The following is a 27836-nucleotide window of genomic DNA, read 5'->3' as shown; positions in this document are numbered from 1 at the left end:
CACACTGGTGTTTGTGTGTGTTTGTGCCACACTGATGTCTCTCCTTCCCTATTTGGGGTGCCCTCTTGCTGGCCTTTGTGTATTGCTAACGTGCTGCAGGTCACTGGAGTTGGCACAAACAAACGTGGTGTTCAGTATCAACAGACCCCTGGTTACCCCATACACACAGATGCATGCAGGCAAACATCGTTATTAATAACCTGCCTGTTGCTGGCCCGTTGACAGTTTAAGCCCGATGGATTAAAGAGCTGCCACTCATTTTATTTGGGGTTGTATATATTTATTTCTGTTTATACACAGAATATGGTACTTTCCTTTCTGAATTTGGCAACTTCGTAAAGTGTGTAAGAGATACAAGTCCAGCAAAGCCCCTGAAGTTCCTCATGCAACACATGGTCACCCACTCTTGTGCTGTCCTTTGGCCTTTTAGCAGCCAGGACATGGAAAGAGGAGGAGTATGTTAACCTATCCCTGCCTCAGCCAGACATGCATGTGTTGTGACTCCCACCAGGGCACACAATAGGATCTATTTCTGTAAGTGCACTAGGGTTATCACTCTACTTACCCTGAGCTATCTCTCTCTCTCTCCCTGTCCCTCCCTCTCTAACCAACACTCTCACCCACTTGCTCACAATCATGGCTGACAGAAACAGCCGGGTGTCTGTTAAGAAAAAAGACAAGAAGGTGGAAAACAAAACCAACGATGAGAAGGACAAAGACAAGGGGAAAGAGAAAAGTGTGAAGAAGCCTGACAAACTTGTGAAAAAGCCAGAGAAGACCCCCGAGCAGCCCAAGGCGGAAGAAGAGAAGAGGAATGGGGAAAGTGGAGGCGCAACAGGAGCAGAGGCAGCAAACAGTGAAGAAAATGGAGAGTTTCAGCCCATAGAACTGCCACCGTTTGAGATCATCACAGGGTGAGTGAGATTTAACACACACAACACAAGAGTTAGTGTGTCACACTTACCTGTTTTGCTTTTTAACACTTAGGTTATTAGTTGTTTTCTCTTGTATCTAAAGTAGTTTGTCATGTCTTTCTTTACATCATATTGTTCCCAACGCACGTTCTATAGTGGATTTTGGCGAGGAAGGATACTAATGGCTTGCACCTGCCATCCTTACTAACCCAACAGTAAGAATAGGGATGAGTCACAGAGCTGACAGATGCCGGCCCCTGCTTTATCACTCCGCCTAGCATCTGTTCCACAGTCTCCGTCTCTGAGTATTAGCTGTTTGATACGAGAGATCTATTTGTGAAATCCATCTGGCTATTCATGCGCAATATAACAAAGGATTAATAAAGAAAGACACGAGGGGAATGTGCTTTGTACAGTGGCTGAATTGTGAAGAGCCTTGCACATCTACAGATAATGGGATGATGTGGGAGCCAAAAATATTTATAGAAGCACCGGTTTACTCAGCAGTAGCCTTGTTAATATTCTATTCACTGTGTCACCATAGTTTATTTCCAAGACTCAATATCATCGCTCTTTTTTTGTGCCTTGGATGGTTGACAAATTCATCTCAAAATGAGTGAGTCATGCTGCCACTGTTAAGCCAGGAAGTGAATGTCAGTCACACTGTCATGCACTATCATTAAAGGTGACAGATAACTTTGGAAGTACTGTTGACACATCATGCTGATTGGGTTTATTTACTCTTTCATGCTCATCCAAAGGTCCAGTGTGAAGGATTTAGGGGGATATATTGGCAGGAATGGAATATCATATCAGAAGTATGTTTTCTTTAGTTTATAATCACCTGAAAATAAGAATTGTGTTTTTGTTGCCTTAGAATGAGCCGTTTATTTTTACATAGGGAGCAGGTCCTCGTCCATGGAGGCTGCCATGTTGCATCGCCATGTTTCTACAGTAGCCCAGAACAGACAAACCAAACACTGGCTCTAGACAGGGCCATTTGAGTTTTTGCTTTCGCCACTTTAGTTATCAGCCCCTCTACGATGAGTAGCATCACAAAAACATAGACTTTTTTGGTTGGTTTGCTTTATTCGGTGTTTTTACCGGTTTAAATCACCTGGTCTGCTTGTTTTGGAGAGGAAGAGACCTCTGCTGATAATTCGGCTCCTGGTAAAAACCTCCCGATCATTTGGATCGTAAGTTATCAGACAAAAAGATGAGCACACATAGCACTGATTTGTAACATGAAACTGCTTCATTCAGTGTCTTTACTGGTTTTAATCAGCTGGTCTGCTTGTTTTGGAGAGGAAGAGACCTCTGCTGATAACTCAGCTCCCTATGAAAACCTCCTGATCTATAAACACAAAAGGAATCCTGAGTGGGAGTTCACCTTCATGTTGGACACGGGAGAAGTTTAAGCTGGTTGCAATTTGCAGTCCTCACCACTAGATGCCACTAATTCCTACACACTGCTCCTTTAAAGGAATACTTCACCCACTAAATTCATAAAATAAACTTTGTTTTCCTTGCATGCCTCTGGTGAACAAAGAATAAAAGTCAAAGGGGGCTGTATTTATAAAAAGCAAAACTATATCAAAACATGCGTTTTCACAAAGTCTCACACAACTTGTGCAGTACAATCTAAGTCTCATTCATCTAGTTGTATGCTCAGTACTTCCCAAACAGACAGCCCTTTCCAATGGGGAACTGAATTCAAGTAAAACTTATTCATGTTCTTTTTACAGCCAGACTCCATTGACAAAAACAGTCATTTTACCCCACTTAACATCAGAGCTGCTGATCTACTGCTGCCTTGATCAGATAGTTGGCTTGTGTTATTGTGTGACATTGCTGAATCCAAACAAACACTTTAAAACACCAAAGTCACACAATGACACAAACAAACTAACTGATCAAGGCAGCGGTAGACCAGCAGTGTCCATGTTCAGCGAGGTTAAATTACTGTTTTTGTCAATGGAGTCTGGCTTTGAAGAGAAGACAGATAAGTTTCACCTTTAGTTCAGTTCCCCATCTGAAAGGGCGTCTGTTTAGGAAGTGCTGAGCATATGACTGCATAAATGAGACTTGGATTATACTGCATAAGTTTCTAAACTGATGTTTTTAGATAGTTTTGCCCCACTTGACTTCAATTCATCAAGATTGTTTTTGTTTTTTTGATTCTTTGTTCGCCAGAGGCATGCAAGAAAAATGTTTTCTTTACGAATGAAACATAACACAGGGTGCGTAATTGATATGGAAATGGGGGTGAGGTATTCCTTTAACCTCCATGCACTAAAAAGCCCCGTGATGACAGCTAGTGCTGTGCCTCATGAAACATTTGCTTTGGTATTTACTAAAAGGCAAACATAGTTTTCAGATCTCATTTTCAATCTCCACCAGGGAACAGATGAGCCCGTTCTACTTCAAGTTTCAGTTCAGGAACGTGGAGTACTCATCAGGGAGGAACAAGACCCTGCTGTGTTTCAGAGTGGATACACCAGGAGGCACCACAGAGCCTCTGAAAGGTTATATGGAGGATGAACATGCCACAGCTCATGCTGAAGAGGCCTTCTTTCAACAGGTAATCCACGCTCTCACTCAGCTTCTTACTGGCCGTATCATGTAACACATACATGAACTCCCTGCAAGCTTTGGTTTCTGTTAGCTTTTTCTGTTGTGATAATGTTATATGATAATGTTTATTCTCCTTTATCCCTTTGTAAATCCCCTCTCTTTCCTCTCCAGGTGCTCCCTAATGCATCCCAGGAGTGTGAGGTCACCTGGTACATAACATCCAGTCCCTGTGCAGCTTGTGCAGCCAAACTGGCCACCATCCTCCAGCAGCGCAAGAAGGTCCGTCTCTGCATGTTCTGCTCCCGTCTCTTTGAGTGGGAGCAGCCGGAGATAGTGGAGGGGCTCCGGGCTCTGGCGAGTGCCGGCTGCAAACTGCGGATGATGAAGCCGTCTGACTTCGTACACGTTTGGGAAACGTACGTGGAGAAGGAGGAGGAGAGCTTTGCACCTTGGGAGGATTGTCAGGAGAACTACAACTACTATGTGGAGAAACTGGCTGACATCCTCAAGTAGATGTGAGTCAGGGGCTCATTTGCGACTTGTGTGTTTAAAAGAAACATTGGATTTTGACGTTTGTCTGGATTATGATTGTCTCATACTTGTGTCTTTTGTTACAGGTGCACACGATGGACAAGATCTCCCCACTGACTGAACCACAAATCAGCCTACCTGTTATATCCCCACTGGTTGAATGTGTGTTTCTTGCGGTCACAACTGACGGTGCAGATCAGTTTTAGTTTGAATGAACACTCATGGCGACATTTTGTATTTTTTATTTTGATAATTTCATCGGGAGACACAAATTGCTTGAATGGCAGTTGAGAGGAAGACAGCAATAACATAAACTGCTGTAACATTTAATATTAAATAAGCTGTGGTGTAGACTAACTTATATTTACTCAAATCTGGGGCCAGATGCACAACTGCGGCCATTTATAATGCCCGTACCACTAATTCCTCACATGTACCTGTAAACCATCTTTGAGGTTATGTCTCAATCATTGTTATTAAACATCAGAAAGGTTCATTTATAGCACTCATATTGAAACAGACTTCTTAAAGTGCTTTACAGTTGAGGATGAAAAGTAAAAAGAATGATTTACCACTCATAAAAATTACTGTATAAATGTGCCTTTGATTGACATTTCACACAACGAGGTGTAGCCCGCAAATTAATAACATGACCAGTGAAATGTTTTTGGGCATACACAGTTTATACATCTGGCCCTAGGTGTTTGCTACAACAAGTAAAAAACCAACCAAAGGAGGACTGATATATTCTCCTGCAGGTCAACACATATGTACAGTACACATTATTGCTAACAATGAAAGCCAACAATGTATATCATTGATGCATATCACATAATAATGTAAACAGTGCCTTTAACAGTTCATCAGTGCAGTGACGTGGATTAAAATATGTACAATTCTCAACAGTACTGTGCCACCAGGTCATGTTCAGTGCAAAACAAATCTGTACACATTAAATGGCAGCCTGTTGTTCCAGGGTGCAATATATTGTTAACTATTTTAATTTCCATTAAATTTGGTACCAATATTTACAGTGCCCGGAGGACGACTTCTAATTCATTTACTCGACTTTTATCCAGTACTGCAGACAAGTCAAAACTTTAAATTTTATATGCCGCTTGTAGCCTATAAACAGCGAGAACGTCTCTCTAGTTTTAATACATCAAAAAAAAATTGTAACCCATCAAAGCCTCACAGGGCTGTGTCACCCAGTGGCTGAGTTGCTAGAGCAGGTGTCCCATATACAAAGGCAATGTCCTTTCTTTAGCAGCCATAGGTTCAATGCCAGCCTGCTGCCCTTTGCTACATGTCATCTCCTCTCTCCCTTCCCCGCTTCATGCTTAGACTGTCCTATCTAATAAAGACAAAAAAAAAAAAAAGAAAAATCTTAAAAAAAAGCCTTAAAAGTTTACAGACTTGTAATTATTTGCCAAAGTGATGCAATGAGAGCTTCAGTGACTCATTGTTTAAAGGAAACCAGTCCACCGTTGTTTTCTGTTGTGTCATGGTTCTCACTTGTCACAGCTAGAAAGGATGTCGAAATATGGATTAGAAATACTTTGTGTCTCAGTTATAAAGAAGTCAGCACAGAAAATGGGCGAAAAGAGGAAATATTTCACTGTAAAAGTGCATTTGGAGTATAACTTCATTACCTTGGTCCTCCTGTGAAGTTATTGGTAAGGGTGTTGTTTCACTGCAAATCGTGCCGTTCTCTTCTGCTTCTGCGGGTGGGATTGTTTTCAAAATGCAACCAAGCAAATATATCAGTGAGAGATGGACCCAGGGGACTTTACAAACACTCAAAGTAACACAGGATTTGTATCTTCCGCTTTACTTATCTGTGGGCTTTTTTTACCTTTAGGTGAAGCTCTCAGTTCTGCATCAGTAATGTACTTAACCAGTGGACAGGCTGCATCTGCAGGAGGGAGGAAGCAGCTTTATCACAACAGCACCAACGGCTACAGGCAATGAGAGTCAGGCTGTGACTTGAAAATGTCAGTAGGTAGTTTCACAAATGGCATTTTCTACAATAGCTCTGAAATGAATCACTGGTGGAGCTGTATCTGAAGCATGTGTGGAAACGGTGACCAAAACCACAAGCCATGAGAGGTGGCGTCAACGTACCATCACGGTCCTTTAGCTGAGCCATGGTAGGAAACAGCTCTGTGTCTTCTGGCTTCTCATCATCATCAGCTATGAGGTAGAAAAGAATAATAGGTTGATGGGTCACCTCATTGTGGTTTTTGTTTAATTTGAGATGAAGTGGGCTGGCCACTTCATGTGAAGCATGTCACATTTATACCTCCATTTTATCACCTTTTAGTTTATCATCTTTCTAATCACTTTCTTTTAGTGTCTGTTTTAGTCTCCTGTAACTCCTGAAAGAACATCATAGTATAGTATGTCAAAAAAAGTCATAGTATAGTATGTCATAAAAAAAACATAGTGTAGTTAGTATGTCATAAAAAACAGTATAGTTAGTATGTCTTAAAAAACACAGTATAGTTAGTATGTCTTAAAAAACACAGTATAGTTAGTATGTCTTAAAAAACATAGTGTAGTTAGTATGTCTTAAAAAACATAGTGTAGTTAGTATGTCTTAAAAAACACAGTATAGTTAGTATGTCATAAAAAACAGTGTAGTTAGTATGTCTTAAAAAACACAGTGTAGTTAGTATGTCATAAAAAACATAGTGTAGTTAGTATGTCTTAAAAAACACAGTATAGTTAGTATGTCTTAAAAAACATAGTGTAGTTAGTATGTCATAAAAATGTCATAGTATAGTATGTCATAAAAAAAACAGTATAGTTAGTATGTCATAAAAACAGTATAGTATGTAAAAAAAAAACACAGTATAGTTAGTATGTCTTAAAAAACATAGTGTAGTTAGTATGTCTTAAAAAACACAGTATAGTTAGTATGTCATAAAAATGTCATAGTATAGTATGTCATAAAAAAACATAGTATAGTTAGTATGTCATAAAAAAAACACAGTAGAGTATGTCATAAAAAACGTCATAGTATAGAACAGTGAACAGTTTCACTGGAACTACTTGGGAATTAAGAGACACTATGCTGCCAATCGGAATCAACTATTGTTTTCACATTGTAACTGATAAATTATTTAATAATATTGATTATAGGTGATTTAATTGTGCAGATTTTTAGAATCCATGCACTCAAGGAGTCTCAAAACTTCATAACACCTGGTTTGCGGAAGATTCTGAGGACAATGCATCCAATGAAGACGGCGATGATGCCAAAGAAGATACAGCCAGAGATGGAAAGAAGCACTCTCCTCTTCAAAACTGCAGATTAGAAATTAAAAACAAGAAGAATGAAAATGAGACATACTATTTGCTCTGTAATAACTCATTACTTCCAGACCTCAGTTATACTCACGAAGGTTCTTGGTCTTGAAAGAATCACTGATTTTTGAATATGATGGTCTGCCATTGCGAACGCCCTTGCAGGTGTACAGGCTCTGCTCAGGGTCATTCTGGGGTGTGACTGTATGTTTTTCAGTGAGCAGATGAATGATTGGTTGGCCCCCTTTAAACCTGTGACAATCCACACAGTACACATGAGTGCATTCAGAATACTTAAATCTATAGTATTAAATTGTATTTTTTCTGTGCATTACCACGTGTAGTTCCACATGTAGTTCAACTTGTCCGGACTTTCCTGCACCCCACATCTGAGCAGCAAGCTGTCGGTGGAGAAGACCTCGGCCCAGCCAGTCAACAGGACGATATCAGCCTGTGGGCGCTCTGCAGAAACACAATCAAAACTGTGATGAACACATTCAACACATTCAGAAAAATGTTTGAGGGAAGTCTACAAAAACTTACCCTTAACCTCAAGGCTTGCAGCTTGACTCTTGTCTGAGAGGAACACTGAACTTCCTACTCTTTTAACTAGGCATTGATATGATCCAGTGTTTGATGTTGCAACAGGCCTGATCGTGTAATTGTTTCCAGATTCAGTGGTTTGAGTGCCATCTTTGTACCACAGGTATTCCCATCCAGAAGAGACATTAGTGTGACAGCTGAAGGAGACTGAATCTCCACTATGCATCACATCGTGTGTGGGATTCTGCATCAGTGTGACTTTGGGTTTTGTATCTGTGGAGAGATAATAATGTCATTGCGATAAGTATGACAGCATTTTATTGGATATCACACTGCACAAACCAAAGTAGGAAGAAACTGGCCTTTAACTAGATGCTTTAGGGGCCCGTACACATGCTGCAGTTTTTGTGCCCACACATCCATTGTTGTTAATGTAGATGCGCTCAAAAGCAAGAGCGATACCGTTCCCAAGCACCTATTTTTTTGCGCCCTGAGATAAAAAATGTCAACTTTTGGAATGCAGCAGCGCACACCACATATAATGTGACAGGGAACAACCAATCACAGTTGGCAGATATCTTTCCTTTCCTAGTAGCTATCAGTCAAAAAATATGGAGGAGAAATTGGTCATTTTGATGCAGCATTACCCAGAGGTTTACATCTGCCCCGAGACAATATATTAAACACCCTTTAAAAACAATGCCCAGCAGATAATCAGCTCCAAATTTGGCAAGTAGGTATTGATACTGTGCTAGTTATGGTCGCGAAACGATGTCAGGAAGAACCTGCCTCTGTGCCCATCACAGTCACTAAAATAAATAAACAAAAATCATAGCCTGTGATATAATGTCATAATATGTAAAAAAAAAAAAAAAAAAAAAGAAAAGAAGAAAACACAGTTTAGTGTGCCATAAGAAGTCAGTGTAATAAGTCATAAAAAGTCATAGTATAGTTTGCCTTAAAAAAAAAATGTCGTAAATCTCATAGTTTAGTATGTCATCAAAAATGTGACAGAAACGCCATAGTCTCTGTCATAAAAAAAGTCATAGTATAGTATGTCATTGAAAATGTGACAAAAACGTCATAGTATAGTATGTCATCAAAAATGTGATAAAAATGTCATAGTATAGTATGTCATCAAAAATGTCATAGTATAGTATGTCATCAAAAATGTCACAAAAATGTCATAGTGTACTATGTCATCAAAAATGTGACAAAAACATCATAGTATAGCATGTCATCAAAAATTTGATAAAAATGTCATAGTATACTATGTCATCAAAAATGTCACAAAAATGTCATAGTATAGTATGTCATCAAAAATGTGACAAAAACGTTAACGTATATTATGTCATCAAAAATGTGACAAAAACGTCATAGTATATAATATGTCATCAAAAGTGTGATAAAAATGTCATAGTATACTATGTCATCAAAAATGTGACAAAAACGTCATAGTATAGTATGTCATCAAAAATGTGATAAAAACGTTAACGTATATTATGTAATCAAAAATGTCAAAAAAAGGCCTTGTATAGTATGTCATCAAAAATGCCACAAAAATGTCATAGTATATAGTATGTCATCAAAAATGTGATAAAAACGTCATAGTATAGCATGTCATCAAAAATTTGATAAAAACGTCATAGTAGTGTGTCATCAAAAATGTGATAAAAACGTTAACTTATATTATGTAATCAAAAATGTCACAAAAACGTCATAGTACAGTGTGTCATCAAAAATGTGATAAAAATGTCATAGTATAGTATGTCATCAAAAATGTGATAAAAATGTCATAGTATAGTATGTCATCAAAAACTCCATCTTAGGGCCCATTTTATTTGCACTATACATGCTTCCTTTAGGCTCCATTTTCCGCCAGCACAAATGCTCTTTTCACTGTTATGCCGAAGACACACAAATTTATCTTCCATTCAATGCAGGGGATTCCAGCTCCATCACATCCATCCTGAACTGTCTCCAGGATGTGAAATTCTGGATGGCAACAAACTGTCTTCAATTAAACAATAACAAAACAGAGGTTTTTGCCCCCCCCCCAACAACACAGCCAGCATAGTCAGTCACTTAGGACCACTCATACCATATGTCCATAGCCATGCCAGGAATCTTGGTGTCATTTTTGACTCTGCATTTAAATTTGACAAACAAATCAACACTGTGGTGAAGGGCTGTTATTTCCAACTTAGGAACATTGCAAAGTGCAAGTCCATCATCTCACACAATGACCTCAAGACCGTAACCACTGCATTCATTTAGTCTACTCCCTGTACTTGGGTGTCTGCCAATCATCTTTGTCTCGTTTGCAGCTGGTGCAGAACGCTGCAGCAAGACTTCTCACTGGTGCCAGGAAAAGAGACAACATTACACCAGTGCTAGCATCCCTGCACTGGCTACCCATCAAATTCAGGATTGATTTTAAGGTTCTTTTATTTGTTTTTAAAGCCATACATGGGCTGGCACCCCAGTATATTGCTGAACTCCTCTGCCCCTACTCCAACTCCCGACCTGTTAGATCCTTCAAACATTGTCTTTTAACTGTTCGACGATTGAAGCTTGTGGGCAAGGGAGATCGTGCCTTTGCAGTCGCTGCTACAAAGCTCTGGAATAGCCTTCCCCTCTTAATCAAATGCTCCCCCTCCATTGACACTTTTAAGACAAATCTTACAATGTACATGTTTTCAATGGCCTTTGGTTGTCTGTAGTGATCTTAATATTTTAGCATTTCATCTTTCATCTTTTTATTTTTGTAATTGTTCTTACCAGTTTTATTCTGTTTCAAATTTGTGTACATTCTGTATTGCTATATATTTGTGTGTCATTCTTTCATCTTGTACAGCACTTTGGTCAGCTGCAGTTGTTTTTGAATGTGCTGTATAAATAAACTTGGCTTGATTTGATTTGATAAAAACGTCATGGTATAGTACAGTATGTCATAAAAAATGTTACAAAAATATCATAGCATAGTATGTCATGAAAATGCAAAAAAAATGTCATAGTATATTATGTCACAAAAAATATAATAAAAATGTCATGGTATAGTATGTCATCAAAAATGTAATAAAAACATCACAGTATAGTATGTCATCAAAAAAGTGATGAAAACGTTGTAGTATAGTATGTCATCAAAAATATGATTAAAACGTCATAGTATAGTATGTCATCAAAAATGTAATAAAAACGTCACAGTATAGTATGTCATCAAAAAAGTGATGAAAACGTTGTAGTATAGTATGTCATCAAAAATGTCACAAAAATGTCATAGTATACTATGTCATCAAAAATGTGATTTAAAATGTCATAGTATAGTATGTCATCAAAAACGTCAAAAAAAATGTCATAGTATAGTATGTCGACAAAAATGTGATAAAAACGTCATAGTATAGTGTGTCATCAAAAATGTGATAAAAATGTCATAGTACGGTATGTCATCAAAAATGTGACAAAAACATCATAGTATAGTATGTCATCAAAAATATGATTAAAACGTCATAGTATAGTATGTTATCAAAAAATGTCAAAAAAATGTCATAGTATAGTATGTCATCAAAAATGTCACAAAAACGTCCTAGTTTAGTATGTTATCAAAAATGTCACAAAAATGTCATAGTACAGTATGTCATCAAAAAATGTCAAAAAAATGTCATAGTATAGTATGTCATCAAAAATGTGATAAAAACGTCATAGTATAGTATGTCATTAAAAATGTGACAAAAACCTCATAGTATAGTATGTCATCAAAAATGTGATAAAAACGCTGTCATGAAAAATGTTGTAAAAATGTCATAATATAGTATGTCATCAAAAATGTGATAAAAACGTCATAGTATAGTATGTCATCAAAAATGTCACAAAAACGCTGTCATCAAAAATGTCATAGTATAGTATGTCATGAAAAAATCCAATAAAAATGTTATAGTAAAGTATGATATGAAAAATGCAAGACAGATGTCATAGTGTATTATGCCATAAAAATGCAATCATTTCAAATCAAACATCTCATTAAATCACAATAAAATGAAAATAAAATCAAAAAAATGTAATTGTATGCCATAGTAGATGTCCAGGAAGTAAAAACCTCCTGAACATCTGGAGGTAATTATTTGCAAAGGTCACTTCTTCTTCAAAGCAAATGGACCCCTCCATGTAAACCAGTAAAAACACTGGATAATCTGACGTTAAAAAAAAAATCTGTGTTTTTCTGGCACTGTTGCAAATGGCCCTATTTAGTGCCAGTGTTTGGTTTGTCTGTTCTGGGAACTGTAGAAACTATGTAGATATTAAAGGCTTATTGTAAAGTAACAAAAATTTAACTATTATTATTTTAATGTAAAGGAACATACTTATTATATTTCATTCTATTTCTGCCAGTATATCCCCCTATATCCTACACACTGGACCTTTAACACGTAATTAGTCATTTGTTTTTTTCTGTCCAAAAGCCTTAGTGTGAAAATGACAATTTGTGATTTAATGGGAGCTTACATGCAACTAGAGCCCATCTGTTTCCCTGTACCTCCACTCTTTATGCTAAGCTACGCTAATTGTCCTGGCAGGACTGATAGTAGAGTGGTATCACAATCTCTGGCAAGGAAGTGAAAAGGTGCATTTACTGGTTTTGCTTAAAGGGGGATATATTGGCAGAAATGGAATTTAATATAATAGATATGCTTTCTTAAGTGTATAATCACCTGAACATAAAAATTGTGTTTTCTCTAGATGGGGCCATTCACATTTCCACAGTGGCCACAGTAGTGAGCAGCTCCTACATGACAAGTAGTGTTGAAAAAACACAGTTTTTGTTAACATGAACCTGCTTTATTCAGCATTTTCACTGATTCAAATAACCGGGTCAATTTATTTTGGAGAAGAGGAGATCTCTGCGGACAACTCAGCTCTTGGTAAAAACATTCTGAATGTCTGAAACTGAAGTTATCCAGCAAAGAAGATGAGCACACCTTAGCAGGTGCTGGACTTCAAGCCCATCTTTGAGGAGCCAAACAGTGTCAGAGAAACACTGATTTATAACATGAACCTACTTTATTCAGTGTTTTAACTGGTTTAATTAACTTGGTCTGATTGTAATGGATTCAAATAGACCAGATCATTTAAAAACCGTGAACACTGAAGAAATTCTAACTTGGAGAAGTTTCAGTCGGTTGCTCACAACTAAATGTCACTAAATGCCTAAAAAAGTGTTCTGCTGAAGAACTGTGTAAAAAAACAAATCATCTCACCATAAACATCAAGAGTTTGCTCAGAACTGAAAATGCTCTTGACAGGCCGGCTCTTGAGCTCTCCTAAACACTTGTATCGTCCACGGTGTGAGGGTGAAGCAGAATCGATGGAAAGAATGGCTCCATCCGACTTAAAAGACACACTATTTTTAGCCTGGACCTGCTGTCCATCTTTGTTCCATGTGTACTTCCAGTCGGAGGTGCGGTCCATGTCACAGCTCAACTTCACACTCTCAGTGGGGAACACATCTGACCATGGCGTTTCCAGCTTCAAGATTGGAACAGGAATTTCTGGAGAGAAACAAACACATTAGCCCATTTCTAATATCCTTAGATATATCCTTTTTTTTAAATATTCATATCCATCTGGGCAATCATTTTTTGGCTTTTGCCTTTATAAGACAGAACTGATTCAAGCTAAGGGCCTAAATCGAACCCACAGCCACTGTGGCAAGGACAATACCTTATGCTCTAACCACTAAGCTACTGAGCGCCCGTAATATATCCTCTTTCTATTTCATTTTTAGCAAGACATTATATAACATAAAATCCATAAAAACAGATGAAGGCAGCATTACTCCTCTAACTCACACTGACACAACTTACCAGATACGCGCAAAGCCCGAGTATCACTGAACTCTGTACTGTACGTTGTTTTGTCTCTCAGGGCCACGCACTTATAAGTCCCACTGTCTGATACAATGGCATCACGGATGGTTAAAATACTGCTGTTCATAGACAGTTGTGCTTCGTCTTTGTACCAGAGATACTTCCAACCAGACGAGAGTGCGACCTTACATTCGAAGGACACCAACTCTCCAGTGAACACCTTGTCAGCATTTGGCAATTGAGTCATCGAAGGCTTGGGCTTGTTCCCTAAATACACAAAGAAGAAATATCAACAGTTATTACGATTAAACTGTTCATCAAAACATCCAACCAGCCAGATAATAGGATCGTATGTGACAGAAACACAACTGGAAAACTCGTTCAACACCTGCATAGTAAAAATAAGTGTTTCAAGGAAGTAAACAGAAACGTACCTTCAACTTGAAGGCGTATAAGCTGACTGCCATCAGTGAAGAAGACTCGATCAGTGCCTCTTTTTACTTGACATGTATATAAACCACTATTTGTTGATCCAACAGAGCTGATGGAGTACTTGTTTCCAGGTACGGTAAGTAGAGAGCCGCCTTTGAACCACAGGTACTCCCATCCACTGGAGACATTAATGTGACAGGTAAAGGAGACTGACTCTCCGGGGAACATCATCTTGTAGTCTGGATCCTGCGTCAGTACGAGTCTGGGTTTCTTATCTAAGGATATGATAATGTGCCATTGCCATTAGTATATGACAGATATTTATCCTACGCCGACCCCCTTGCCCTAATCCCAAAAAATGTGTAACTGTAACTTAAATGAAAGAAACCATTAATATTATAAATTTTCCTCCAAATATATGTATTTTTATGTAAATTTAAAAAAGAAACTGAGTGCCTTTTTGCACCCAGGTGAAAATAGTCACACTGCAGCTATTCAGCTATTTACACCCATCTCTAAAGATTATCATAGATCCCACCCAGTGCTGTGATTGGCTACAACTTGTCATGTTGACAAGTCGAGGTCGGTTAGGATAAGGCCAAACAGATCATGGTTAGGGCCAGTACTAGATGTAAAAACAGAGGTAAATCAGTTAAATATTTATCCTCCTCAGACCTGAACTTTTGTTTGGTATGCATTTTTAATTCCCACTAGCTATTTGGGATCAGCAGGACCTGAGAAGTATAAAAAACTAAACATAATCAACGATAATTAAGTCCCAGTGCTCTCAAATGAGACGACAATAAAGTCCCAACATCTTCAGATGAGTAGTTCTTAATAAATAGTGGCTTAGCTTACTACTGTTGCTAAAATTGGTCAAATTTGTTGCCATATCAAGCTACAAACATTATTAATCATAAATAAACAAGTTTCAGCCATAAAATGTGATCAGGTTTTGGACCTTGTCCACTTCTGTGTCGGGATCAGCTGCAGACTGACTCAGCAGAGATGGCTACCATCTTGTTTTTATGTGGATTAGTGTATTGTGCTCTTACTACCACTAGGTGGCACAAAAAAAGTGTCCATGAACGAGGACAACAGGTCTAAGTTAAAGAGAACGAAAGATAAGGTCAAGTAAACCGGAAATGTGTTGACCTCATATGAGGACGCCCAGGAATATTCACCTGGGTGCAAATAACACTGTTGGCTACAGACACCTGGGTGCAAACTGCATCTACCAAAGAGAAAACTCACCATACACCGAGAGGGTAAGTCCAGAACTCGAGTTGCCTTTGACAGACCTTCCTATCAGGTGTCCCTTACAGTGATATTCTCCTGCGTGTGTAGCTGCAGCAGATCTGATGTCAAGGGTAGCTCCATTTGAGTTAAAAGACATAACACTATCAGCCTGGACCTGCTGTCCGCCTTTTTCCCACGTGTAAGTCCAGTCAGAGATGCTGTTCATCCCACAGCTCAACTTCACACTCTCATGAGGGAACACGTCCGACCAATTTGTTTCCAGCTTCAAAGACGGAAGGGGAATTTCTAAAGAGAGAGAGAGACACTTCTGTCACTTTTTATATCCCAACCTGACTATTTGATTTTACCAAACAGGATAAAAGATCTGATCTAAACTTTAAGCTTTAAGATGTCAAATCTACTTAAATACTTAATAATAATAAGTAAAAAGTAGATCCTCAAAAGTATAAGAAGCTAAATATATGGCAAGGCAAGGCAGCGTTATTTGTACAGCACATTTCATACACAATGGCAATTCAAAGTGCTTTCGGAGCATTGACATATAAAACATAATAAAGGGTACAGAAAAGAGTAAAGAGAAAAAGATATAAAAGGTAAAATTAATTACGAAATAATTTACAATTTAAAAAATCATTAAAAATGGCAAACATGCAGACAAGAGGTGCAAAGATAAATATATATATTTATAATTATTTAAAATTGAGTTTTAAAATAAGCTTGCAGTCATTACAGGGTAGACTAGGCAGTGTAAAAAAGGAATGTTTTTAGCTTCGACTTAAAAGCGTTTATAGTCGGAGCTAACATCATCTAGGAGGTTATTCCAGGTTTGTGCTGCCTGATAACAAAACACTGCTTCACCATGTTTTGTTCTGACTCTTGGGACAGTCAGTAGGCTGGCCCTAGATGTTCTCAAGGCGCTGAGCCACAGATTGATTTATACACAAGCAGCAAGATTTAAAATAAATTCTCTGAGTGACAGGTAACCAGTGTAAAGATTTTAGAACTGTAGTAATGTGGTCATATTCCCTAGTTTCTGTCAGAACCCTAGCAGAAGCATTCTGAATAAGGTGAAGTTGCAGAACAGCTTGTTCTGAAAGTCCTACAAACAGACCATTGCAGTAATCCAATCTACTGGAAATAAAGGTGTGGGTGAGCCTTTAAAGGTCTTGCTTTTTTTCATTCCACTGACTCTAGCAATGTTTTTCAAATGATAGTCGTCAGATGATGTCACAGATTTGATGTGGCTTTGGAAATTTAAATCTGAGTCCAGGATAACACCAAGGTTTCTTGCTTGACTCTTAGTTATAAGAGAGAGGGATTGGAGGTGACACTCTGTCTTTCTTGCTGTGGTCCAAAGACAATTATGTCGTTTTTATCTCTGTTGAGTTGGAGAAAATTTTGACACATCCATTCATTTATTTGCTCAGTTCAGTGACGTAGGCATTCTACAGGTCCATAATCACCTGGTGGTAGTGATATGTATATTTGCTTGTCATCTGCATAATTATAGAAGGCTACATTATGATTTTGTATAATTTGGTCCAATGGAAGCATGTAGCGATTAAACAAGAGGGTTCCCAAAATGGATCCCTGAGGGACCCCACATGTCGCCGCCATCTGCTCTGACTTATAGTCACCAATATGAGAATAAAGTCAGAAGCAGAGCTGACATTGGCCACTTGGATTAACAATTTAATCACAGGTCATTAAATCTACAATGTGTTTAGACAGGTAAGTCAACCTGAACATCAAATGTACAGTGATGATGATGATGCCGACTGAAAGTACAATATTCCGTGACTCACATAGTTTATATAAACTATAAAAAGCACTGACTCATTTACGTTTTAACATGAAGGAAGCAGGGACCAGTTTCTTAACAGCTGCGAAACCTAAATGCCTTAAAATATAAAACTTTGGACTGAGTCAATAAACAGCAGGTCAGTTTTGTCCTCTAAACACTGAGAGGACAACAAGTTTAAAATGCAGCGGTGGCATGTGAACTGTTAAAATTTGTAATTCTGACTTTTTTCACTTTGATAGCCAACAATCCCACCCTTACACAAATCATCCATTTTCTCCCTGAGTGATATTTTACTGCTACTGTATGTACGTATACACCTCTGAGCCATTCTTCATGCCTCATGCTACACCACAACATCCTGTTTCAACAGGAAATGCATAAAATAACGGAAGCAAGATGCTCTCAAAATGCAGTTACACTGCATTTAAGAGCAGCATGGACGTTTCCTGACCTTGCAGTGAATTTTTACATATCTACAACAAACAATTGTACATTTTCTTAAACACAGTATTACTTTGCTTGTTTTTACCTACCAAGAACATCTTGTGGTATTTCCTCACTGAAGTCTGTTGATGTCATTTCCTCTCTGGTGGCTGTGCACAGGTATTTCCCCTGATCAGAAAGACCAAGACGAATGCTGATGGTCTCGCTGGTGTGTTTAAGCACGCGTCCATCTCTGTACCACTGATACTTCCAGCCAGAGGACACATCGACTTTGCATGTGAAGGTCACGGTTTCTCCAACGTACATAGGGTTAAAAGCAGGAACCTTGGTCAATGTTGGTTTTGGTGTGTTTTCTAGAACAGAGAGGCAGTTCACGTCATTTTACTGCTACACAAAACTGTACCACAAAACCTGAGAAGCGGTCAAAGTATACATCAAAATTTCACAACCAAAATTAAGAGGTATGTGCATGAAGTTATATATTAACATTAAAAGGTATTAACTGTTTGACATGGAAATATGCTGATTCACTCTGGAGAGTTGAGTAGATCGATACCACTTGTGTGGGTAGAGTAAATTAAATATGAAGCTACCGCCAACAGCCAGTTAGCTTAGCTTAGCACGCAGACTGGAAACAAGGGAGTGACAATGGATGTATTATAAAATAGAGAAACAGCTAGTCATGCTAGTAAAATATAACAAATCCATCAGTCTGGCAATCTCACAGTAATAATAAGACCCCATAAAATATCACTGTTCAGTGGTGGCTGTTTCCCCCTGTTTACAGTTTTGTGCTAAGCTAAGCTAACTTTGCCTGGCTCCACACCTTCAAATCGGCCCACTCCACTGAGTTCAAGTTGGCTGATTCATCTGGCATTGAGACATGAAACAGCAGTATGTTGGTTAAAATAAAGAACAACAAATAAGCACCGCAGTCAGGGAGATAAAAATGAGGGGAAGTCACAGCATCAAATTGCATCATACAAGTGGCGTTTGTTTTTATCTCCAAGGTAACAGATATAAAAGCAAGAAGGTCAAGGTTTAAGGCTTAATGTTATGAGAAAGTGGTATGTCCCGATTGTGTGCAGACTGCACATAACAGTATGTACCTTTTTAAGGATAGCTGTAGTACCTACTAAAAGTAAAAAGACAAAGTATGCGACTTGGAACGCAAAAGGCCCAATAGCTGGTGCACCATCACAGAACAAAGGCGTGTTTGATTCCTCTCTCTGAGGCATCCACAGCAGGCCGTGGGTCAGAATGTATTTTATGCAAAAAAAAGAAATAAAGATATAGGTGAAAATTACATCTCTGCAATTATTGAATAGTCCTTGATAAAAGGCCATGAAAAAATGCTTTCCATATGAAAATGATCTATTGTACTTTTGTCAGGCCGAGAGCACCCAAAGATGCTAAAAGTAGAGCACCCAAAGAGCACCTAAGTGGATACCATCCCTTTATTTCAAGCACCATCTGCTGTAACCCTCCAGCATCATAGTTCCAGTTACATTGCGCATACATGTGACCCCATAACTCCCATGGGGTCAAAAAGGGTAACCCAGCCCTCGTTGAATAGCCTTGGCTGTGCTGCTCAGTGCTGCATGGAAGACTGACACTGTAGTCAGTGTGGAGTTAAAATGACATTAGAATCAGGTTGATATGCTGTTTGCTAGTGATTGGTTAGGGAAAATCAAACCTCCCTCCCCGTGAAATATCAATGACAGACTGAAGATGGAAACACAGTGTAACAAGTTGACATTTCTGTCTGGTGTAAAGCAAAAGCTAACTGGGTGTTGGTGGTATCTTGTAATGAAAGTGTTATCAATCTGCAAAAGATAGCTGAATTACTGTAACATTTGTGTGATAGTACACAGTGGAATGAAAGCTCACCATAAACGGTGATGTGAGTTGCGTTGCTGATTCCAGAGCTGCGTCTCCTGGTACCGACTTGAACACCACAGGTATAGTCTCCTTGAGAAGCTCGAGTTATCCCAGTGATGTTGAGATATGAGTCTATTTTGTCAATGTTCATGTCGTCCGGTAGCACTTCTTTATTTTTGTACCAGGTGTACGTCCAATCATCGTTGATGTCGACTTCACAGCTAAAAGCCAGCGTCTCATTTTCAAACACCTCCAGCCAGGGACTCACCATCTTCACAGACGGTCTAGGCTGGTCTGAAAATATGCACCGTGAAGAAATCTTAAAAAAGTTGAACGAAATGTAAGATAAAACCAAAATAAAGTGACTTGCTGCATCAGAGAAGTACGGAAGCCCATTTCCACTGCCAGCGCGATGAAAAAAAAATCCTGTAAGTCATTATGATAGAAAACTTTGTCGAAATAATTTGAGAAAGCTCCACATTTTTAAAAAAAATATTAACTCATGTTGAGATACAAACTCAATTTTTCAAGAACATTTCTCATTATAATGACTTACATGATCTGTTTTTGGTAGGAATGGACTTCGATACAAAAATAGGAGACAGGAACACATAAATGTGCAGTGTATTATTATTATTATTAGCTATTTAAACTTAAAATTTCACAGATGAAAATACTATAGATACAGGTCAGGGGTAGGCAACCTGCAGCTCTGGAGCCATGTGCTGCTCTTTAGCCCCTCTTCAGTGGCTCTCGACAAAAATAAAAAAATAAAAAAATAATAATAATATTTATTCATTTATTTTTAAAGATTTTAATTTTTGTATCATTGTTGTAGGGCTAAAAAAATCTTAGATTCTCCAATTGTAAAAACGTGTAGCCTATGCACTGAATAAGAAAAACAACCAAAAGAAGTTTTAACATTTCGTCAACTCCTAAATGTGCGTCGTACGTCAAAGGCCTAGCACCCTTTTTCCTTAAAATTTTGCCAAACCTCAACAGCAGTGGCTAGTCTTGAGTTCCCCTAGCTAAGCTAGCCATTGATTCATAATCCATAAAAATAAAAGTCTGAGAGGAGAATACAGAATTTAAAGGTGCGTGGAGAGATCTGTTTGCTTTCACCACCAATGCTCATAAATTGCCCACTGCAGAGGAGCCATCTTGTGGTAAAACATATTTTTGAAAGTTCAGTTAGACCTATTTTTAATGTCGATAGGCTAATTTAGACCTAATAAGTCAACACATTCTCACTCTGACCTCGTAACATATTGATGTGTTGCTCGTGGACTTTCCATGTCCACATATGACGTGCAAGGTACCACTGGTGTGTTGGTTGTTGACGTTCTGGGACAATGTGTCAAGTTCTGCCTGTTACATGCATTGTCTTTCAAAATACACTTCTGTTTTCACAGGAAATTTAACATTTACATACAGTCTCTTTCAGAATAAATGCAATACGTCAGTACAACACTGCAAAGTGACATTTTTTTCCTTAAACAACAAACACACATGGTTGGGTTTAGGCAGCAAAAACACGTGGTTAGGTTTAAAACAGGGTTTGGCTTTACGGTGTTAAGTGACGTGAACACGGCTCTCTCGGGTGAAAGTCGGTGTTTGTTGGACCCATCCACCCCCCTTCAACTGCCTCAGTTGGACTTTCACAACCTTAACTTTTGTCCTGCGTTTTTCCCCCAATGCTGCCGGATGTCGTTAAACTATAACAGCAACCGGCCTCGTATCATGCCAACACTAAAGAACACCTTTTTTCTTGGTTCCTGAAGCCACAAGTCCTTGCCCAAGCACTGGATTTCGACGACTTCGGTGTGTGACCGCCGGGCTCCATAAGTAGGCATGCACGATAATATCGGCACATCATCGATATCGGCCAATATCGGTTTTAAAATGAACTATCAGAATCGGCCAGCAGGCTTTTTCTTATTTTGCACCATGAATGAATATTGCATAAGAAAAAGAAAAGCATTGTATTTCATGTCTCCATCTGATGTTGGGCCATCACAATAAGAATATGTATGTATAATATGATGGTAATTCCGCTACAGAAGAGACTTGATGATCACTAAGATTAGGTGGGTAAAAAATGGATATATCGGTATATTGGTATTGGCCAAATGAGTTGTTACATGTCTGATATCCAATATAAAAAAAATAAAAATCCAATATCGTGCATCCCTGTTAATAAGCAGTGTCACTATAAGGCTCAAATATGTTTTGCTGCTCCAGGCAGATTTTTTTGAATTATTTTTGGTCAGAAATTGCTCTTTGGATAGCTCAGGTTGCTGACCCCTGATACAGATTAATGCATAAAGGCTCATGCGTGTAAATATGAATGTGTTCATACTGTAATGTCACAAATAAACTTACCAAAGACCTGCAGAGTTTTTGTGTCACTCTCCTCTGTAAAGAATTGGTCTTTGCCTCTCTTGGCTTTGCAGTGGTATCGTCCACTGTCAGGATGATCTATAGACCCTATGGTATGAGCCGTACTATCAGCAGCTTGAATTTCATTTCCATTATGGTACCACAGATAATTCCATCCAGAGGACTCGGTGACCTTGCATGTGAAGGTGACAGACTCTCCGAGGAACATCTTTTCAATGTTTGGATCTTGAGTCAAACTGGGCTTGGGCTTGTTTGCTAGTCGGAGAGAAGACAGATCATTTCAAATATTTTACATGACATGCTGTCTGGACATTCAGCACAAATATAGGTGATGAAACATAACGAAACTTACCATGAACTTTGAGCTTGATTGGGATAGCACTTTCAGTAATAACGCCGCTCTTTGTTTTGTGATGACCTTTACAAGAATAACTTCCAGATTGTGCATCTGATGCTGCGGTGATTGTAAGCTTGGATCCCTCGACAGACACATTTGGATCTGAATCTTGTACTTGCTGTTCATCTCTGTACCAGGTGAAGGTCCAGTCAGAGCTGCCATCGACATTACAACTGAACTCCACTTTCTCTGAGAGGAACACCTCCGTCCATCCTGACAGTAGCTGCACAGATGGTTCAGGAGGCACTGGAAGTGTATGAAAAATATTAATGATTATAAAAGTATAAATAAAAAAACATTTTGCTGAAATAGCCATGCACATTTATGTCTACTAGCATCAGGAACCTGATTGTGAACATCTTTTTTTGTAGCTAGTCTTGTCTTGAGATTTGGTCTGAAAGGAAAACTCAGGTATTTTTTCTACTTGTTAACTTGTACTCATCTTAATCCTACTGTTACTCTTTTAGGCATTGGTTTTGCTTTTGCTCCTTGAAACACTTCTTATCTTGTATATTTGTATAGTTTGCCAGATATCTAATACTCTATCACTCTAAACCTGAGCCCAGTGAGTGGCCCTGACCCGGGGATCCCACTGGTTGGTCTGGTTGTGACATTAAATTGTGATTACTGCACTTAATGTTACTGTTAATTAAAAGATCTTGGCACAAGAATTTGCCAAGATTTGAAATTGGTTCAGTATTAAGTGAGCGGTGGAACGGGTTGCAATGTAACCACTCAGGGCATGTTTGCACAGTCAATTTACATCGACTGAAAGTACTTCTTTTTGCCACTGACAGGCTCTGATTGTGGTATCTGACAACATTATGAAAAGGATTCCTACAGAGGTCGACCTTTTTGTCAAAGAGTGAGATCCTTCCTGTTTAACTAGAAACAGCCTGAATATTGCTATTGCCGAACCCACCAGACCAAACACACCAGACAGCATATACATCTAACTGGGGTGAATTACGGGTTTATTTCAAGCATTCTTGGGTTGGTGATTGTTTTAAAGGTGGAAATACACAGCTAGACAGCCTATGTGAGTTTTATTTTGTTTCTGTCGACTTCAAATAAAGTGTGTTTTACAATGATAAAGTTACTGTCAATTTAAATGGAGTCTGGTGGGTTGGGGGGCAGCAAAGGCTGTTTTGACTAAAGACAGGGATCTTACTCTTTAACAAAAAGCTCTATCTCTGTAGGGATCCTTTCCATAATATCGTCAGACACTTATAAAAACAATCTGAGCCTGTCAGTGGCAAAAACAAACTATTCAATTAAATACTCATTGACAGTGACTTATGCAGTAATGTGGTTACATTGCAGCCTGTCAGCTGCAGTGCTCTTGCTCAATACTGGACCAATTTCAAAATTTGTTGTTCCCATTAGTCACTTAGACACAAGATCGTGGGAAAATGGGGCCCAGGTAGAAAAATATAAGTTGCTTTTTAAGTGCAGATAAGAATGAATCAAATGAGGAACTGGAAACTATCTTTTTAGAAAATACACAACATTACAAACTGTAGTTTATGTCAGAACACATGCTCACGAATAGAAGTGAAATAGAATAAATATTTAAATAATAAATTATTCAAGCAGTTAAACGGTTCAGTTTCATTTATCAGATTTTAACAGACTCATTCTGAAAGGTGTGAGGACAAAGTGCAGTGATGACATCACCTGGGTGGAAACCACTGCAGGCGGTAAAAATAAAATAAGTGTGAGAACACTTTAACAACACCCATGGTGATGAAACAGGTGGCATCTGCTGACTTGCAGTTAAGAGGCCGTATTGTCAAAGAGATATAATTAAGATTAAGATTAACTCTGCTCTGTCTGTGGTTAGACAATTGATGCAAAATCATTTTGTAAGTACTAATTATGGGTGAATTTTCTTTGCACTGCATCACTTATCTTCTTTTTGAATGCTTGATTTCAGGAAGTAACGTTTTTTCCACATTAAACATACAGGGTTGAACGATCAGGCTCACTCCTCTTTTTAGATTTCTTTTCACAGCACAACTAAGGTTAAAATCTCACCATAGACAGTTCCAATACTCATTGTCATTGGAGTAGGATCAGTTGGAGCAGATTCTCTGGCCACAGTGGTGGCTGGTGGAAGACAGGAGAGGTGTGGAGAACAGAGTTTAGACAGCATGCATGTGTGGTCTATCTACATCTCAGGTGGGGATTTAAACATAAACTTAGAGCTGCAAAGATTAACAGAAGAAATAAACAACAGAAGATGAACTTCGATTGTCAGTTGATGCCAAACATTCAGTGGTACCAGCTCCTCAAATGTGAAGGTTAATGCTGCTTTTCTTTGTCTTACATAACAGCAGCTGAATATCTCAGGGTTTAGACAACAACAATTTGAATTCATCCCCTTGAATAGTGGTGAATTACATTTCATTCACACTTTATAAACTAAACGATTGATCGACTGATTGAGGAAAACAATCTGCAAATTAATAAAAAATGAAATTAACTGTTAGTTACAGCCCTAAATGAACTGCTGTGGTCTTGTAGGAAACCACCATACAGGTGGACACACATACCCAGTTAAATTAAACCCCATATAATTATAATAGAGCTGACGTGGATTAAAATAGCTAAGAGACTGATAAAATTACAACAACACCTGACCGCAGAATGCAGTCTAATACAACACAACTGCTGTCGAAACACCTCTGAGATACTCTCCAAAAAAATAACTTGTACATATCTTAGCAGCACCGCACTGTGCAGTATATGACAACAGTATATTATCAAGTGTTATTTAATCCACCACACACACTACCAGATAACACAGGAACAGGACACAGACAGAAGGGTTTAGAAAAACATAACCGTGTAAAAACATAGAGACAGAGCTACAGAATACTGAAATACGAATTTGCGTCTGTAGGTGTGGAATTGAAGGAAGTGCCTGACTCGTGCCTGCAAAGTACTTCATGTTCCTCATGTTAGCTTTCCTCATGATTTAACTTCCTAAACATGGTTGTTTTCTGCGTCAGTAGAGGCAAGCAAAACATTTAATAACAGATAGTTTAGTTCACAATCATAACTGAACTTCATACATGAGGTAGAGTGAGTGTTTAGTGGATCACAGGGTGTCTACAGGTTTCAGGTAATGAACTTTATGCTTTTTAAAACCTTTTCAGGTCATTTTTAACCAAATTTAAGACTGATTTTTGGACAAATCATTGTTTTCTTTTTGGAGCATTGCAGGTTAAGTATAAGGGCAACTATAGAGGTGAGTATATGCCGTGTAGAGGCACATTTTATTTAGGAATGTGGTTTTCAGAGTGAGTTAGGTAATCTACATTTGCGAACAGGTTAAAAAGACAGGTTTAAGGGTTTGTAACATCAGTAATGAGGACTCTGACACAGAAGAACTAGACTCAATTTGACAAAAAGAAAATAAAAGTTGGATAAATCAAATTAGATACAATATTTGTGGCAATTAACACCACACAGATTACAATATAAGACTATTAAATGACTTTTAAAGACTAATATTTATAAACTCTAAGACATTTTAAGACTTTTTAAGGACCTGCAGACACCCTGGGTCAACAAGGAAATGTGAAATGCTGTTAATGATTAAAAGAAGCACAAAAGTAGGAACTTCAAAACAATGCAACATGCACAACTACTTTGTCGTTTTTGGTGAATGGTTAAACTTGTGGCTTACCATCTTCTTGAGCTGCACAAACAGCGGTCAAATCTGTAAAAATAAGTGACGATGACTATTCAGTGAGGATCACAATTCAAAGTACATGAAAATATTCTTTGTACGCTTTGATAAATCACAAATAAATGAATGAAATTGCCTAAAAAAATAAACTTACATATGACACCGAGGACCTTGACAAGCCACATTTTCCATCGGGCTGCACATGAAGAGGCTGTGCTGCGGGGTTGAGTCATATATGTGCTGTGTAGTGAGATTCTGTAAAGGAAATAGGCTGTGCACAACATGGGTGTGTGCAACAAATTAATTTCTAAACTCACTTCAGAGCAGCGGCTTTCCTGTCTTTGACATCTGCCTCTCTCTCTCTCTCTCTGTCATTTTTTTTGCTTGTTGCAACAGGAAGTGTGTTGGTTAACCACACTCAGATGTTTCTGTTCTCAACAAGAATTTGAATTGCTGATTTCTGCTGAAAAGTGACAGGGAGGATTTGGGGAATTGAAACAACCTAAAAAGCACCAATTTGTTAACAAGACTTGCTTTAGTGTTGTTTACCAAACGTATATGTTTATTCCATACTGTGTGTCTGAGAAAGAGGTTAAGTCAGGATCATCTGAAATATTTACTGCACTCATCTGTTATGACTTTAAAGAAATTACTCATTTTAATTTGAGTCAATGAATTATTCTCTTTTATATTCAGCTGAGACAGAACTGAAAGCAAACAGAACTAAATCCATCACTCTTACTTTAACTACAAGTTGCTAATTTATCTTCGTGCAGTCGAAGCGTGCTTTTGTGGCCTGTGGGTGTGACGTGATTTAGAGAACATGTGCAGAAGCTACATGGTTTTTTTTTACACTTCTCTGAATCCAGCCTATTAACCACAAACGTCAGAGCCACATCCTTTCATCCCCAGCTGAGAGCCGCTCTCTAGACATGCAAATACCAATTGATTCAATTCCCACTGCTACATAAACTGCTACATAAACTTTATTTGTACATTTTAGAATAATCTACATGTTGCCAGGTGACGTGACAGGTGGTCATTAGGGGGGGATTTACTTTAGAAGTACTGCAGTTTTCAAGCCCTTTGTGGTTCAGTATGACTTCCTGTAGGGCTGAGATGTTGTGCATGAAGGTGCAGTGTGGTGCCTCTCTGTTCCTCTTTCACTACTTTTGTCTCTCTGCAGCCACCATAGGGTGTCAGTATAACACAGAAAATCCAACCATCCAATCACACCTCTGACCCTGGGCCCCTTGCACACTGTGTCTCTGACAAAACACATGAAAAAAGATTCATATAAACCTTTTTATCCTGGTGACATGTTGCTCTGAGTATTAGTGGATAAATCAGTTGCCATGGAGGACAAAAAGTATAATAAATAAATAAATTAGTTAATTAATTAATACAGGTTTAACTACGTTAATAAGTAATTACAGAAATAAAGGAAAAAAAGCTGAAATAAATAAGTAAATGAATAAATGCATAAATAAAAACACAGAAATATAGACATATATATAAATGTAAATGTACAAACGTAGAAATAAATTTCAGATGTTTAATTAGACAATGTCCTGTTTACTTATCAACTTTTATTTATTCATGCATCTATTTATTTGTATATTTATTTTAATACTTATTTACTCAATTATTCTTTTATTTTTCCTTTTATCTATTTATTCATGCATTCATTTATTTCCTTATTTATTCCTATAATTATTTATATATTTATTTCTGTATTTATAAATTTATATATTTATTTATTCCAGTATTTATTCATACATTAATT

General features: G+C 38.1%; 2 protein-coding genes across 2 annotated transcripts; one reads left to right on the top strand and one right to left on the bottom strand.

Moving 5' to 3' along the window:
* The first annotated feature begins 217 nt into the window (after nucleotides 1–217).
* Nucleotides 218–5055, top strand: apobec2b (apolipoprotein B mRNA editing enzyme, catalytic polypeptide-like 2b). The gene is made up of 4 exons (XM_050066101.1): nucleotides 218–914; nucleotides 3315–3495; nucleotides 3660–4003; nucleotides 4106–5055. Exons 1-3 carry the CDS (start codon nucleotides 637–639, stop codon nucleotides 3999–4001), a joined length of 801 nt encoding a protein of 266 aa, XP_049922058.1. The 5' UTR covers nucleotides 218–636; the 3' UTR covers nucleotides 4002–4003; nucleotides 4106–5055.
* LOC126403409 (hemicentin-1) lies at nucleotides 4246–26339 on the bottom strand. Its single transcript, XM_050066058.1, has 19 exons — nucleotides 26205–26339; nucleotides 26048–26080; nucleotides 24391–24462; nucleotides 22309–22599; nucleotides 21939–22211; nucleotides 19566–19850; nucleotides 17765–18028; nucleotides 15422–15712; nucleotides 14170–14442; nucleotides 13733–14002; nucleotides 13127–13417; nucleotides 7872–8144; nucleotides 7664–7790; nucleotides 7423–7580; nucleotides 7227–7328; nucleotides 6144–6212; nucleotides 5875–5934; nucleotides 5672–5740; nucleotides 4246–5543 (listed from the first exon to the last, which is right to left on the bottom strand). The coding sequence occupies exons 1-19, from the start codon at nucleotides 26332–26334 to the stop codon at nucleotides 5479–5481; spliced, it is 3396 nt and encodes a 1131-aa protein (XP_049922015.1). The 5' UTR covers nucleotides 26335–26339; the 3' UTR covers nucleotides 4246–5478.
* Nucleotides 26340–27836: the final 1497 nt, after the last annotated feature.

Source organism: Epinephelus moara, chromosome 16, assembly GCF_006386435.1.
Source record: "Epinephelus moara isolate mb chromosome 16, YSFRI_EMoa_1.0, whole genome shotgun sequence".
Taxonomy (NCBI): Eukaryota; Metazoa; Chordata; class Actinopteri; order Perciformes; family Serranidae; genus Epinephelus; species Epinephelus moara.
This window is presented reverse-complemented; position numbering and strand designations above follow the sequence as displayed.

Coding starts and splice junctions, on each gene's coding strand:
- apobec2b (XM_050066101.1), top strand. CDS start 637: ATGGCTGACAGAAACAGCCGGGTGTCTGTTAAGAAAAAAGACAAGAAG. Junction 915..3,314: donor CCGTTTGAGATCATCACAGG/GTGAGTGAGATT, acceptor AATCTCCACCAG/GGAACAGATGAGCCCGTTCT. Junction 3,496..3,659: donor AAGAGGCCTTCTTTCAACAG/GTAATCCACGCT, acceptor TTTCCTCTCCAG/GTGCTCCCTAATGCATCCCA.
- LOC126403409 (XM_050066058.1), bottom strand. CDS start 26,334: ATGTTGTGCACAGCCTATTTCCTTTACAGAATCTCACTACACAGCACA. Junction 22,212..22,308: donor AATCAAGCTCAAAGTTCATG/GTAAGTTTCGTT, acceptor CTCTCCGACTAG/CAAACAAGCCCAAGCCCAGT. Junction 15,713..17,764: donor AATACCACAAGATGTTCTTG/GTAGGTAAAAAC, acceptor CTCTCTCTTTAG/AAATTCCCCTTCCGTCTTTG.